This window comes from Chrysoperla carnea, chromosome 1 (assembly GCF_905475395.1).
Source record: "Chrysoperla carnea chromosome 1, inChrCarn1.1, whole genome shotgun sequence".
NCBI classification, from domain to species: domain Eukaryota; kingdom Metazoa; phylum Arthropoda; class Insecta; order Neuroptera; family Chrysopidae; genus Chrysoperla; species Chrysoperla carnea.
The window spans coordinates 115,686,935-115,704,059 of record NC_058337.1 but is presented as its reverse complement, the minus strand read 5'-3'; the positions used below and the strand labels follow the sequence as shown (position 1 = coordinate 115,704,059).

At 30.3% G+C, this 17,125-nt stretch overlaps 1 protein-coding gene across 2 annotated transcripts in view; it reads left to right on the top strand.

Moving 5' to 3' along the window:
• The window catches only part of LOC123304648 (RB1-inducible coiled-coil protein 1), a 43,780-nt gene extending 27,576 nt beyond the window's left edge, over nucleotides 1-16,204 (top strand). The window contains exons 3-14 of one of the 2 annotated variants that reach the window (XM_044886375.1): nucleotides 7,015-7,223; nucleotides 7,285-7,573; nucleotides 7,716-8,196; nucleotides 8,737-8,909; nucleotides 9,515-9,701; nucleotides 9,794-10,081; nucleotides 10,140-10,327; nucleotides 10,634-10,772; nucleotides 11,079-11,321; nucleotides 13,271-14,403; nucleotides 14,473-14,791; nucleotides 15,036-16,204. In XM_044886375.1, coding sequence (XP_044742310.1) covers nucleotides 7,015-7,223; nucleotides 7,285-7,573; nucleotides 7,716-8,196; nucleotides 8,737-8,909; nucleotides 9,515-9,701; nucleotides 9,794-10,081; nucleotides 10,140-10,327; nucleotides 10,634-10,772; nucleotides 11,079-11,321; nucleotides 13,271-14,403; nucleotides 14,473-14,791; nucleotides 15,036-15,623 — 4,237 coding nt within the window. In that variant the 3' untranslated portion in view covers nucleotides 15,624-16,204. The remainder of the gene's footprint in view (nucleotides 1-7,014; nucleotides 7,224-7,284; nucleotides 7,574-7,715; nucleotides 8,197-8,736; nucleotides 8,910-9,514; nucleotides 9,702-9,793; nucleotides 10,082-10,139; nucleotides 10,328-10,633; nucleotides 10,773-11,078; nucleotides 11,322-13,270; nucleotides 14,404-14,472; nucleotides 14,792-15,035) is intronic. The other variant, XM_044886376.1, reaches the window with a different exon arrangement.
• The last annotated feature ends 921 nt before the right edge of the window (nucleotides 16,205-17,125 follow it).

Here is a 17,125-nt window from a genome sequence, read left to right as displayed (position 1 = left end):
TTAACTTTCAAATTTTGTTATGGTTTCAGGTTTATTTTTACATTTTTATGGGTAATGTGACAAATTCTATATTAGTCATCTACCCAATTATAGCTAGAAAAGCGTCCTTTTCGAGGTATAGATTTTGTAAGAAAAACGATATTTTTGTGGATATCGCCAAATTCCTGCTTAGAAAAAAATTGGAAATATGACAATGTTAGCTAAGGATCCTTCATGATTTGTGAATGAGAATCATGTTGTGTATTGAGAATATTTCATGATTTCATCGTTATCTACCACTTGTCGAAGTCTTGCTGTTATTACTTGGGACACCTTGTATAAAAATAAATTACGGTAAAATGAACTAACTTGAAAAATTAGATAAAACGGTAGTTAGTTTAAAAATATTGCTAACAGGATACGAAAAATGATTAAACAAAAATTGTATTAAAATGATTTCAGGCGCGTATCTAGAATTAAATTTTGGTGGAGGCTACAGACTAAAGACAGGATTTATAATGCTTGAAAGCGTTTTGTAAATCTCTCTGGGAACCTCTTGTATCTGACCCTTTAACCAAAAATTTGCTTTCTTCCTATTTCTTTTCTTCTATTTGTACATTTTTTTCTTTGTTTTTAGCCCTTGTAAATATAACCGGGACCCTTATCCCATTAAAACCCTTCTCCTAAAAACTTGTACCTTGTACTTATTTTGAAAAAATTTTCATTTGTTCCACAAAATTCTACTTTCTTAATTAAATTAGATTTAGTTTTGAGGGGAACTTTTCTGCAACTTTTTTCTAGAATTCGCAACCGCTTTCAAGTGTACTTTATCTCTACTTTACATCAATAATAAAATAATTTGACTTGAAATTAACTTTTTCATGACGTTGTCAGCATGTTCTGAATTTTTTAAGTAAATTATTGACATTCTTAATTCTGTTTTAATTGTAGAATGATAAGAGACCTCTTATCAAAAACCCTCTGTGTGCTTAACTGTGGGCGGTTATCCATAAACCTAGCCATAAAATTATAATAATCATGAATTTCTCAAAAGTAAAACGTAATAAAATTAATAGTTTTATAATTTTTATAATAAAGTGAACATTTTGTCACTACTGATAATAAGAGGTCGTACTGCATATATGTTTAAAATACCTTCCTTGTATAGATAAGATTTTATTTTAAAATAAATTTTATATTTTGATAAGGAAACGAAATTAACCAAGGTCTTACACATGTATGTTTAATTTTATAGATAATAATTCGATTTTGTTAAATATATTATTTAATTTCATCAATTCTACAGTTTAAATAGAACGCTGCGTGAGTTTAACCTTTTAGACATTATTTGATTTGATCTGTAAATACTGACAATTGTTTATAATTACAGGGGTCTCTGAGGTCAAAAGATCCCAACTATGATTTTTTGACCTCATATTCAAAGAATTTTACATTTCTTGTCTCTATTGCTAAAATGATTTTTGGCACGTCTACCATTTTCAAAGAAAACTTTTTCTAAATAAAATTATGGTTGAGTTTTAGCAAAAATTTTCCCTCAATTTTCTGACTTTCAAAAGTAATGATGATCGTAAAATCATGAAAATCTAGTTCTTTTAATCCTCAGGCCAATATTTTCTAAATTATTGTCCGAAATCGATCTGAGAAATTACCTTCTTATAGATTCTGGTCGGTATTTCACTACCAGGCAACCCTTCGAATGTATTCGATTTCTGTATTTTTTTTACGAGGGCCCTTAAGAAAATTGCATTAAAACGAGAAAAATTTTCTGTCTTCAATTTCTATAGTTCAAAAATACAAAAATCGAGAACGTTTCTTGATTGGATGCATAATTTCTGAGATATTGTCAAAGTTCCATTTGAAGAGAGATGTTTCGGATCGATTTCAGACAATTTCCTATTTATTTGATAGCAAAATAAATTGGGTCTTCGTGATTGAAACCTTTTGAAAAATTCGAGAAAATAAATAAAAAACGTTGAACTTCAACATGGCTTTAATATGTATAAACTTCAAATTAAAAGTTATTCGATTTCCAAAAAATTAATTAGCGTTCGTTGCAATCAACCTAAACATTAATTATAAGTATTAGTCAATAATTATTATTTATGATAAAAAATAAATGTTAATTTTTGTGTTAGCAAATAAAACATTACACAGCAACTTTTTTTTATTTAATTATAAATACTCAGTGTAATTTAGTTAATTATCACTATTAATGTTTTTATAATGAACAACTTGTGTGTCTGTCGGCTTCATTTGCTTAAAACTACTTTTTTATGCACTAATTTACATGATCAATTTGAAAATAGTATGCTCGTGAAACAGCAGGGCTGGGTTAAGTTACCGATGAGAACTCAAGTCATAAATTAATAGAAATAAGGCATGTCGTACAGTGCTTTAATTTAGTTTAAAATAAAAATGAGATACAGCATCGTTCTTTAGCAGAGAGAACCCTCTTCGTTATTACTTTAACCTTTACCAACTCTCTGATTTTACATGTCTTGAAGTGTCGTTATGAAATTATGTTTTCTAGGAATTTGTAAGCTACGTGGATGCAGCTGTCTTTTGTTAGAAACTATGTCAGATTTTATCTGTAATAATAAGTATACACTATAGAAAATTTTCAGTAGCATTCACAGCTATTTTCTTTCTTCCACATCAACCTAGGAGCCATTCATTGACGATTTTTGACACCGCCTCTCCCCACGTAAGCATACATAAGATTTCTCGAACACCCTTCTTACGTAAAATTCAATCTCGTTTTGCCGAATAATAAAACGTTATTAGAAAAGGAACAGAGACTTTAGTTCGCGATGTTTATACATTATTTCTAATATTAAATTTCAAGTCATAAAATCTTACGTAAGAATGGGTTTAACCTCTCCCCTCCCAACACTAAAGAACATGATTACATTTTTTAAAACTACTCCCCTTCCCCCAAAATGTTTTGTTCCCTACGTAATTAATGAATGTTCAACCTGACTATTTGGGAAACTGTAAAGATTCTTTATGTGATGAAAAGTCTCTTTTAGAGGTAAAAAATTCTAGATCCCTTGAGATCCCAGAGGTCCTGGTTACCTTGGACTCACTGTATTTGTAATTGACATACAAACTCAACCATAGGTAAAAGCGATAAATTTTTGAGGAGAAATGACAACGATTAAAAAAAAAAATTTCATTGGTTATTATTGTAGAAATAACTTTGTGGTGTAAACTTCTTTTCAACCCGACAACAATAAATCCGTCTCTGAGATAACTGTTTATCTTGCATTAATAGAACCACTTTTCCTGCGAAAAAAAAAATCACCTACTTAAGTCAAGAAAATTATACTATCTAAATAATAATACTATGCAAATCTAATACTTTTTCTCACCATTTCATATATGCAAATCGTATTTCAGACATGCCAGAGTAGATTAGATCTTTAGGAGGCAATCCAATCACCTTCTGATTGAGATCTGATATGATAATTATTTGCAGTTTACTTACACTAATCGAGATATTAGAAGTTTTATTTTTATATATTTTATTTAAGGGCGTTTTTTAACAACTAAGTCGAAATTTTTTGTTTTTCGGGAAAATGGTTTTCAGCAAATTTTTTGAATCCATGGATTTTGATTCTAAAACTAACAACTATAGAGATTTTATGAACCACTATACCAAAATTTTGTTCGTAGCGTCAAAAATTTTAGCGTTACAAACTTGGGAATAAACTTAGTATACCTTGATATGTTTCTTATACATGGTATAACAATAGTTCTATTTCCCATTCACAGAAAGCGCTGGTGTACTAAAATTTAACAATAGTTCTATTTCCCCTTTCACAGATGTCAATTTATTGTCATTTTATATAATCAATCTATGGAGTGTAGAGTAAAAGGAGAATCATCTCTCTGTATATAAAAAGTGTCCATAAAGTCATGTGAAATTGTGGTGGCGCTGCCGTAAGCTGATGACGGCATTTGAATGAATATATATATATATATATATATATATATATATATATATATGAATATGAACCATCAGTCATTAGTGGTCATCAGCGCCTTTTTAGTTGGTTTTGGAACTATAATCTAACAGCTTTTTGTGGACACTTTTTTGGTCAAACAGTCATAAGAGATGATTCTCCTTTTACTCTACACTCAATAAATCAATCATAAATATTTATAATAGTGAGGTTTCACTTCTGTCATGGATCCTAAGATCCATAAATTTTTTTAAATTTCAATTTTCTGGGTGAAAACACTAACTTTCTATCAGAAATTCTTCTACTTCAATTAAATGTTGTGTAACCATTAAATAAAACAATATTTTTTAAATTACATACATTATAATTTGTATTTGTGTATAAAGGTAACACAACAGTTGTGTAAATTAATAAGAAATATTCTTATTATTAATAAATAAAAGGTATAAAAATTCATCCACCTACATAATGATGTAATAAATGTTTATACGTATGACGCGTTTGACGCGCGTGGACTCAGCACTCAGCTTGTGTTATATTGTATCTAAATATTTTATTATACATCTTTAAACAGTACTTATAGTACAGCGGCCAAGAGCGACTCGAAACATATTCGTTTTACATTTTATACCATGTAAATATGTAATATACTAATTGTTTATTTACATCTTGGTATAGTACATCTCCCACGAGTATGAGAGAGTACGTATGTGTACATTAAGCAATGCGTACAAGAAAGAGGTATTATGGGCATGTTTTCTTGCTATGAGCACACACAGTAACAGTAGAACCATCCATACAGCTTAAAGGGAACCGAAGCTACAACCCTTGCAAGAAACATGTAACACCTATAACACCTCTTTCTTACACGCATTGCTTAACGCATGTACTCTGTCATGAATCAAAATCATTTAGAATTTCTCCAAAATCTTTATCTTTATCGGAATCAGCAAGTAAGAATACTAAGAAAACGCTTATACCAAAAAATTTATAACAAATGTCAATAAACCGCCCTTGACCGCTGTACTATTTAGTTGTATTGAATTGAAATCAATGTCAAAATGTACGTTTGCAATTTTCTTTTCTTAAGTTTTATTTTTATGTTCCGTTCATATTCATTCTCTTATTTTATTCAAACACAAATGTTGCACATTTTTTCTTTTTTATTGGCATTATGACAAATGTTTAAATTTTATCTTTGTCTTTTTTTATACGGTTCTTATCATTTTAGTGAATGATAACATTTTTTTTTATTTTGCAAAAAAAAAAAAATTATATTAAGTTAACTCTTGTAATAATTGTGCCAGAGCAAAAATTTACACTAACATCCCCTGCTCTCAAAATATGGCAGTTTTCAAATGACGTAGAATTTAAAAATAAAAAATTCCCAGATGTTCCTTTCTTTAAAAACAAAGAACTGTTACTTAATTAATGATTTGCTATAAACTCCACAAATTAGTCTTCAATTTGGAAATGTCAAAATTGTATTACTTCTCAAATTTCAAGAAAATATTTTTTAAAGTTGTTATAGCCAAGTTCATAAAAACAGACTCATATAGTGCATCGCATTTAAGATGGAGACACCCCTCATATTTTCATTATTTTTAGGAATATCGATTTCAAATTTTGCACAGTCATCCAAGATGATGGGTCAAATTTTTTAAGATACTTAAATAACGAAAATATGATGGTGTCATATTGACACAAACAACGGCATATTTCTTTTTATTCAAAAGTTTTAATTTAAGAAATAAATGTAAAAAAGCTATAAGTAAATAATAAAAAACTTTTGTGAAACGTATTTCAATGTTTTTTATGGGGATTCTTATCAGTTTTATGTATTTTATATTTTGTTTTATCTTATTTAAACGATTATTTAAGTATTATTATGTTATGTTTATCACCACTTTTTTTTACTGAAAGAACTGAGGAGAGATAATTTCAAGTCTGTTGATTTCGAAACAGAAAGTATGTCATATCTATCCTTTCCTCTATGATCATATTTCTGTTTAATACAGCTTAAAATGATCTTATATGATATTTAAAAAAGAATCACACATTTCGATATTTCTAGTAGTTTTTCCATAATGCGAGTAATGCTGAAATTTATCTGTGAATTTTGAACGAAAAATAGCTCTGATTTAAAACAATTTCAGTTTCCATTAATGTAATAAAAAAATTATTTATTACCGAGCTTTATGTGTGTATAAAGCTTTTGTAACATTTAACAAGCTTTCTTAAAAAGCACTTGTTTTTAAATACTATGCTTCACGTGATTAACGAATGTTATTAACCCTTTCTCTTCGAATCGATAATGTAATCGATTTTGTATGGCTTCAAAAGAATAATAATGTATCAATGTTTTGTCCTGCACTGTATCGTATCTAATTAATAATTTATTTTAAGCTGTTACTAAATTAGTCTGATGGGTATTTTTTTTATTATAATTACATTGAGCTATGTATAAAATGAAACCCCTTTATAGGGGTTGTTTCTAAAGGTTTTCCTTTAATTTATGCGTTTTTGAAGGTTAGTTTTTAGAATAAATTGAAAAAGAGAATGCTTTTTGAATTTCTAAAAACCATGCAAATTTTTCAAGCATCGTATCTCAAAAACTATTAGAGCTTACGGAGCTGTGGGTTGGCTTCAATTGTTTCAAATTTGATATACTTTCAAAAAAATAGTAGCAACTAATGTCAGAAGCTCATAGTTTTTGAATTGAACTGCAAAAACAGAAAAAGTAAAAAAAATTTGTAGTTTTTCATGTATTTCGAAGGTAACACAACTTTTTTTGCTCGCCAAATGTAGTTTCACACTCTCCTAAGGGGTCCAAATAACATACTAAAAAAGCAGCTTTACATCGCGTTTTGCGATTTTACTTGCGTTTTTTTTTCTTTGTAAGATTCTACTGGCGTAATAGCTTCAATATTTTAAAATGGTTCTATCATCTTGTAGAACAACACCCCTGATAGATTTACCATAAACATAACGTAAAACTCATTTTGGTAGATAAATTATACTAAAAAAAATTATTTTTAATTTTTTTTAGTGTGGACAAACTAAAGGAAGAAATCGAAAGGGCTTTCGGTATTCCAGTTGACAAACAAGTATTAATGATGAGTGGTGGACATTGTCTAGAAAATCATGCTCGTGTATGTAGTTTTGGAACAGGAACAGACACCAATCCAGTATACTTGTTTAGTAAAGAATTGGCAGAAAGTCCGGAACCACCAAAACCGTTACCTGACCCAACTCCAGGTAAATTATTTCAAACACTTCTTTTAACAAGTCATATTAATTTAAAAATATATATTTTTAGATATCGATTTAAAGGAACAAACAGAAGCATCTAGTAATTTACCGGCTTCATATAACACAGTTGTTGCTCGAGCACAATTAGCGCAAAAATTTCATGAATTGTCGCGTGAACAACATCGAATATGTGAACGATTAGTATCAGATCAACATCGACAACAACAGGGTTGGGCTGCGGTAGCGGCAAATTTAGATGATTTAGTTTCCGAATTCCGTAAACGTTCTGATGCCTTTTTAAGGATACATCGTTCACAATTGGAAAGAATTGAAGGTTATCGACCGCATTTGCAAAAGTAAGTATCAAATTTGTAAAAATATAAACAATTATACGTAATTTAAAAAAATTCGGCTCGAAGGGCCAGTATTGCATATCGAATCTAACTTTCTTCATCTCTTTAGAGAATTACCTTGACAATTGTTTTTCTTTTGTTTTAGTTTTCGTACCAATTTAGAAATTTTAAGTAAAATACCTGTGATCCCCGCATTATTAAAAAAATCTGAAGCAGAACATGTACCACAAGTTCCAATGTTAACAGAAGTAGCGCATTCGGATGAAGAAGAAAATCAAAATTCGAATGAACAAAATGAGAGTGGCGAATCATCAAGTAGTAGTAGTAGCGAAGAAGAATCTGAAGAAATGCGACCCATATCATTGTTACAATGGGTCTCAATGAAAGATAGTCAATTTACGCTACAACAAGTTGCGTACGATTGTAATTTACTAATGGAGGAGTTAAGTGAAAAATGTATTGAACAGTGGATAATGGAAAAAGATATTACGCTTAGTTACATAGAAAATTATCCACTTAAAGAGATATCGGGACTCGGGGATCGTCTATTTGGTTTAGAACAATTAATGTGTGATGCGAAACGGTTGGTCGATGAACAAGCAGATTTAGCACATTCATTTTTACAGGTAAGCTAATGATTAAAACAAGAAATTTTTTTTTTGAGCCTGGGCTTAGAATGCCATTTTTAATCAAATTATTAGAGATAAACATTATCTTGATTCGTTACATCAATTTTGGGATTTCTTTAAAACTTATTTCTCGTCTTCTCCGATAATTCTCATACACGTTTACTTCGAAATAGAACGATTTAGCGAATGTTTTTTAAATTCATAAATTAAATTTGATCGCTGTTTATAACAATTTTGTAAATATAATAATAATAGCGACTGGATTTTTATTTTATGGTGAGAGTGATTTTTAAAGAAAAGTTTTCATCGATATGAATTTAATTTTTTTTAAAATCCGTTGTGATCAAATTTGAGGAAAAAAAATTATTAATCGTTATATTTTGAAATAACGTAAATGGAAATTATCGGAGTAGACTTGGAATTTTTTTGAAGGAATCCCAACAATTGATGTGATTTGCGTCTAGGGACTGGTCTATTTATTAGAAAATTAATGGCTTTAATTTTTGTGTAACATAACTAATTTAATATTATTTTTAGAATCAAAATAGGGCGAGTAATTTAGGGGATGCATCCATATTACCAGATCTCTGTGCGTCACATCGACGTCAATTAAATGTTATGTTACAAAATTATAATTTACTTCGTGATATTCGGCGTAGGTGCAATAAAGCAAAAGAAGAATTATGCATAAATTTACATAGACGCTTAGGGTAAGTAAATAGTGATATTTATCACCCATTCTAATTTATTCGAGATATTTAAAATATCACAAATAACAGAAAATTGTTAACATAAAAACTTCGTAAATTCCCCTTTGCAAAGTTCAAACTGCTCCTGGATTGACAATCGTAAAAAGGAAAAATAAAATGACAAGAGACGCGCACCTGTGATAACAATTGGGGGCATTTCGAGGGTACTAGAAGTGGCATTTTGAGGGTAGTAGTAGTAGTTCACTTCTAAAAGGGAACAAGAAGTATAAAAGGAAATTTATTGAAGGGTTTGTATACTGAAAGTTTTCGCCATCTAGTGCACCACAACTATAATTTGGTTTTCTACATTGAAAAAGAAGGAGAGAACGATTACTCTGTCTCTGATTAACACTAAGCTTGAAAAAAGAAAACTAGAATATGTGGAACATTCATTCCCTGCTAATCTCTGTGATTTAAAATCTTTTATGCTAAAATGTATTACCAAATGGTCCATCCTCTCTCAAATGGTATAAATGTATTCAGTAACCAAAATTTACGTCATAATTTGATCTAGACGACTTAATTTGATCAAATAGCATTTATCAATATGTATTTTAACTTTTTAGATGGATTTTAACGGGTGAAAGACAATTATTAGAATGTGATTATAAATTATCAACATTTACGTCCAAACAAAAGCACTTGGATTATTTATTATGTGTTTTGGATCAAATTCATAAAGCTCCAGAAATGTATTTAAATGCTGTTATAGAAGTTGTACGTAGACGACAATTTTCACAAGCTTTTTTAACGGTGAGTACATTTTAGTTAAATTAAAGAAATTTCCCATTTCCCAAAATTTTCCCATTAGTGTGTCCAATAATAAAATGTTCGTTCTTTTTCAGTGGGCATCAGATTTAGCTTGCCATTTAACCTCTATACATAGTGAAGAGTTAATGCGTCGAACAGATTTCCATGCTGAATTTGAAGAGCATTTTTTAAATGCATTATTCACTGGTTTAACAGATATGCCACCCCCTTATGCCACTGAACCACCTCCATTATTTGATTGTAATTTACCATTATTATCAATGGAAGATATCGATATGGTTAAGGAGAAAATACCAGAAATTGCTGAAAAAATCAAAATACCTGATTTTGCAGCATTTACACAATTCTTCCAATCAAAATCGGTAAGTTTCAATTATTATAACGAAACTTGCTTGGAATTAATTGCATTTTTTTAAACAGTTATCTGGTGTTAAATTCGAAGAACGAGGTGTAGGTGATGACCGGTGTATCGAAGATCGGTTAGTTCAAGCTGTAGCTGATGCTGGATTAGGAAGTGTACTTGATCGTGGTTTGTTACGGCCAACTGATAGTCAAATATCTGGTGCATCAAGTCATTTAGCACATCATCATTTAAAAGATTTTGACAGGTAATTTTTTGTTTTTAAATAATAGCAAGCAAGCCTTACTATATTATTAATTTATTAAGGCATTAAAATAAGGTTATCAGACAATGAACTACAATCAGTCTTACATTTCAACACGATTTTTCACAAACTTCGTTCACAATTTAACACAAAGTTCGGGTTCGAGTCCTGTGCATTTTGAATATTTCTGTATCGTTTGAATATTTCTTTCTTTAATAAATACTCAATTTGAAATAATTCTAAACTATTGTATAAATTTGTATAATTTTATTCGTTTTTTTTCCTCTCAAAAAAAATAAAATAAAACAGAGGCTTTGAATCTGAAACGGATACCGAAGAATTTGAAAAAGTGGGTCAAAGTCCCGTTGAATTACAGTTCGAGAATAAAACAACAGACAATGTATCAACAACACGAACGACAACGCTTGATGCGTCAACGCTCACAGAGGTTGGTGATCACAGAGGAAATATTCCTTACCCCATTTTACCTCCTAAAAAACCACCACGCGCATTCAGTCGTACCACAACAACAATACAAACCAATATTCGTTCACGCACCATACACCAAGATGAATGCATGTTTATAAAATCATTAAAATTTGAAATGCGCTCGGATGATGTATTCAAACCATCCTTAGCATTAACATCCGGGAATGAAACATGCACTTGTCTTGTAAAAACACAACCAAAATCCCCTTCTAATATATCCATACAACCAGAATCCTCAGTAACTGAATCCTGTATTGATCTGAAGGCGCGTAGTAACAGCAGTCCTGTCCTATCTGAATCTGGCCAATCACCAACATCAGTATCCATGTTATCCCAGGGCCATCAGATGATGATGCCATCAGAGTTTGTGACCACCGAATATTATATTGATGAATCAATGCCATCGAGTCTTAGTACGGATGGCGGTGGGGGATCATTATTGTTGCTCCCTCCCGCTGAATTAATGCGTCAACTGGATGATTCGAATACTGTGGTTGCTCTCCTCCAGGTACATTTCTATCGTCGACACCAAAACAAAATGAATTTAATTTCTTTTTTTTATTATTATTAATTTACTTTTTTCGATAAAAATCATTTTCTCTTTTTTTTTGTAACACTCTATAAACTATCCAAATTCGTAGGTTGACAATGTTTTTTAGTGTACCGCTTTTTTGTTTTTTATTTGTCATAGTCATTTGTAAATTTTTCTTTTAACGCGAACAATACAAAGTGTAATTACGTAAAAGTAGGCCAAACATTGCGAAGCTTGGTTCACATTAAAATGACGAATAATTGCCGTTGAAACTCATGTTAAAAATGCGTGTTTTGTTTTTGGATTACGGGCTTAGTATGATTACACACCACAAAACTTAAGTGTTGTCTTTTTTTACTTCTATCGATTCGTGAGCTATCTGAATAAAATCTATTGATTTTATGATGATCGGGTAGTTTATGTAAAACAACCTACTATTATCGAAGACAACGTTTCGAATTGTATTGACCCAAGAAGTTAAATTTACTTTATACTCTTTTTTCGCACTCTTTCTAAATCCGTAACCTCAAAAAAACTGCAGATTTCTAAGAACTTTCTACATCTATATAATCTATTTATTACTTTCTGCATCTGTCTGTGGCATCGTAGTTCCTAAATGGATGAACCGATTTGGATTTTTTGTTTTTTGCTTTAAAGGTAATTTAATGGAGAGTTTTCTTAGCTATGTTTCAAGAAGATCTTGTATTCAAACGAAGTTCGTTTGTGAAGTTTTGCCTACTTTTCACGCATAACCTTAAATTTAAATAAAATTTTCCAAAATCACACTTTATATTAGGGGGAAGTGATAGAAAAGATAATCTAGGCATGAAAAGAGTATACAGAGTGTTTTAGAAATGAAATAAGAAAAATTGTTAGTATCTGCCTAGAACTTGTATGCTATCAAAATACGAAATATTTTAAAGGGCTCTGTAGTAACGATATTGGTTTAGGGGAAAATAAGTTAGTAACTAACATCTGTTCTAGAACATTTCGCACAATTTCGCTTATTTAATTATATTCAATCACTGTACGTACATTAACATAACAATTCCTTATGGCCTCAATTATCGTATTGTATTCCCTCTAATATGATTTGAAAAATGAAGAAAATGATCGAAATTCAAAAAGAAAAACTAACAATCGTACATAATTTTTATTTATTTTTGTTTTTAGTTTATAATTTATTTAAAAATTATTTTTGGATTTGGTATGTAGAATCAGGTGGCTCATTATCCTTAATTTTTTATAATTATCCTTAAGTTTATCCAATTATCCTTAAACTAACACGTTTATTTTTATTTAAGTTATTTATCATAAAAAATTTTATACTAGGGTTGCCCGTTTAATTTTCATTTTAAATAGACGCCTTATTTGTTTTAAAATTGAAAAAATAATTGAAGAACTGAGCCTTCAGGCATAGATATAGTACCCCGCAGGAATCTTATTGAAATTGGGTCTCGGTCTTTGCTCATAATGACAGATTTTGCGGATCTTAGCATCCTGATAATCCTAATACATATTCAATACAAACCAAATTTCAACACAGTAAATTGGCAATCCAATGCCCATAACTTAGAAGCGTTTGTATTTGGATCATCGTGTCCATTTTGATCGGGATACCAAGAAAACAACCTTAAAGGGGTCGAAACTCTGAGCGTTCGTTTGATTTTCAAAATCTTCATCCGTGATTACGCGCTGCGAATTAAGAAACTGAAAATGATCTAGTGAGGCATTTGACGCTTAACTTGTTAAAATTGATACATATTCCAAACTTTATCACTAATTTCGAGAAATGTCGGATAGTTTTCACCTTTGATAATAAATTGGCAACCCTAATACTAATAAACAATGTATTTTAATTAAAAAAATTTCTAAATATTTCCACGTCAGTGTTTTTAGTAATTTTTTTCGAAATATTTTTGTAGGATAATTTGGGTACGTCAAAATTAGAAATACAAAATCTTAAAGATGCATTGCATAAAGCATGCGAATTCGCAAAGCTAGCAACAACTGCTTTACGTACACAAATGAGTGCAATTAAATCAGACTTAGATGTCGAAAAACAAGAATTCACTAGTCAATGTAAAGATTTACTACAAGCTTGGGAACGATATCAACATGAGGCCGCTTTACGTGAGCGTGAAAAAATTCAGCGATTAACCGTTGATCATGAACTTGAAATGAATGATATTAAAAATTTAGCTATTGCCAAAGATGACGATATTCGAACACTAAAATTAGAAAAAATTAGTACCGAATGTGCGTATAAAAAACGTGTGGAAGAAATCAATGAAAAATATATTGATTCTGATACGAAGTTAAAACAAGCGTTAATTCAATGTGAACAGTTCGAAAAACAAATCGAGAATTTGCATTATGATCATGAACGCGCATTACAACAGTTACGTGAACAAATGCAGCGAGAACATCAAAGTGAAATTGAATCATTACGCTCACGATTTCGTTTAATGACGGTAGCGAATATGGAACGTAGTCCTAGTGATACAAGCTTAGAACGCATTGATCGTATCGATGTGATCGAGCTAATTAATCACGAATCAATAATTGCGCAGCTCAAAGAAAATTTAATTCAACAGCAGGAAGATGCTGTGAAAAAAGCCATCGAAGAAGAACAAGAAAAATGGTCAACAAAACTTGATATGTTAACAGTGAAGTTCCAAGATGAACGGCATATGATTATTAGTGATTCGATACGTAAATTACGCGAAGATAAGGATAAACAAATTGAGGCATTGATGCTTCGAGAAGAAGCATTAAGTCGTGAATGTCGTAAATATAAAGAGGTTATTCAGCAGTTAACGGATGATGATGGTTTAAAAAATAATCCTGTTGAAAGTCAACAGCAGGAAACTAAATCCTTGTTGGAAAAAATCGATCAATTACAACAAGATCGATGTCGCTTGGAGGCAGAATTATCTAAAGAACGTTCAAAACGATTAATTTTCTCACCAATGCAGACTGCAGGATCTATGTTGTTCACTAATATGGCACAAAGTATGGGAGCATCGGTAGCTGTTTGTCCAACGAATATTTTAACGTAAGTATTTAAAGGAAAATATTCGCTGCCCCGTGAATGTATAACAATTTTTTATTTCTCTTTTTCTAGGAGTGCTGAAAATCGTCCACAAACATGTGACGCGTCAACGAGTACAGAGAATCGTGTTCATCGTATGTTATCCTCCAGTCAGTTAGCATTAATCCAAGCGTACAATATCAACATAAATTTATGTAGTGTGGGCGATCGCGTGTTGGTTGTATGGGATAAAAATTTTCAGAATTATGTGCTATTATTAGATTCCAGTTCAATATTTGTATTAAATGCAGATTGTATACCTTCATTAGGTTTACGACCGCCTACTGAAGCCACTAAAAAGGATAAGGCTGTTGGCGAAATTATTGAAAAGGAATTTTGTTATGCTAAAAAGGTAAATATCCGAAAAAATTGTATTATATTCCTAAAAACATTTTTTATAATCGAAAAGATTTTTAAGGTGAACATCATTTATTTTTGAGGTGAATAAAATAACTATACTTTTTCATGAATTAAATGTTATGAAGAAATTTTGTTTCATCCCTTCAATTGATCTCTGAAAATTTAAGAATATTTGTATAATAATCGATTTTACGCTTAATGAAAATAAATTAGTCCCGTTTTCTTTTTTCTTTTAGACTGAAAATCGTTATCATTTTCCTAAAGGAACACGATTCTATCGTGTCCGAGTAAAACCACTTTCCGAGGAAGTAATTGCAGCTGTACGTCGTGATAATTCCAATCCCTCAGGACACTCTTCAATGGAAACGAGTACAACAACAATGCATACTGAGGCAACATTAACAAAATCCTCAATTCATCAGGATAACACACAATCCCTACCAATAGAATGCATAGGATCAATAAAACCACACCAACAAATGAGCCAATCGTGTACATCACAACCGATTGCCTGCAGTAGTAAATCAAGTGAGAAAACCCCCAATCCGAGTAGTTTTGTACCATCGTCCCCTTCTTCAGGAGGTAGCGGAGCCGCAGCTTCTTCATCCCCATATTTAAGTCGAAGTTTATTCGGTTTATCGTCATCAACGTCACGTAACAGTAGTTTTTCAATTTACCATAGTTTATCGCAACCATCAAGTTTAGTGAGTTGTAGTGGTGATAATCGTCCTACAGAACAGATTACTCGTGTAGAAGATGAAATTGATAGTAATATTGTAATCGAACATGAAACTAGTGATCAAGATGAAGGCATTAAAAGGTAAAAATTAAAAGTTGTTTATAACACGTAGACATTTGATCAAGTAGAATCTTTATTTCGTTGAAAATGTTTCTTTAAAAAATCAACCTCTTACGTCGAAATTGGAAGAATGACCATACAGATCTTTTGAATCGCTTAGGTTATACGAGTTGGTTCATAATAATAATTTCATTTTTAAAAACCTCTTGATCATTTTATTATACGTGAAAACCAGTTATTTTAATTAAAACAAGCTAAGTGAAAACCGTAAAAATTTTTATTTAGACTCGATATTAATTTACTCATATCATATTCAATGTTTTCTGTGAATTGTTAAATATCAATCGAAGAATAAAAATTGCTAGGTGATTGTTGGTTGCTAAATTTTAAAGTAGCTTATTAATAATAAATCCGTAATAAATTGTTTGAATGCGGAGTATTAAATTTATACGACATTTCGAATATATTTTTGTAGGATTTTTATTTATTTTTCTTCAGTTTAAATCGTTAAAGGCAAAACATATATGTGTAAGAATTCAATCACTGTTTGTAGCTTTAAATGTCTTAACTATCTAAACTGAATAAAAAATAAAATGTACGTGCAAAATTCGGTATGAAAAATTTGGTTTTCACGTATTTTATTTTCATTTTTACAGTTTATAAATCTTATTACACACAACACATTCACACAATCTTAAATAAATTTTTAAAATATTTAATCAATAAATAAATGCTCTAAATATATTCTATGCTGAATTTTTCGCTTGGGAAATTTAGAAAATAGTGTTTATTAAAACGGGAAAGTGAATTTTATTGGAATAAATTACGTTCAAGTTTTATTGTATCTAAAATGGTTGTAAATTTTTGAATACAACTTGACAGAATAATCGAAAAATGACCCCTTTATTTTCCAATTCGTTGTGTGCATAACCGAGGTGAATATTGCCTAGCAGAAATATTTATCAGTTCTCTGTCTACTCAATATCTTGTTAAGATGGAAAAATTTTTAATATTCTTTAGTGAAAAATATTTCACTATCTTTTATATTTAGTTACTAGTTTATTGTTTAAACAGAATTTGTAAGAATTTTTTTTACATTTATATATTTAATTGTTTACACGGGAAAAAAATCAATAAATAGTAAATTCAAATCCTAAATACAATGAATTTTCCTCACATGATATAATTATATTTTTGTGGGGGAACTCATAGGAACTGAACTTAAAGATTTTATTGTTTTTTTTGTTCCACGTATAATAATTACAAATCTTATGAAAAGGATAAACTAGCATTTGGACATAAAAAGATAATAAAATATTAATTAATAGATAGATAGTAAACTTATATATATTTCCGCTGGGCGGCATTAAATTTGGTTCTTCATCTTACGATTACGTTGAAAAAAATGAAATAAATCATTTTTCTTTCCAATATTTTAGTGATACTAAACACAATAAAACTTAGTATACTTAGTGTACCTAATTTTATAATGGCCCGAAAATTCACTGACATTTTTTCTGGTAAAAA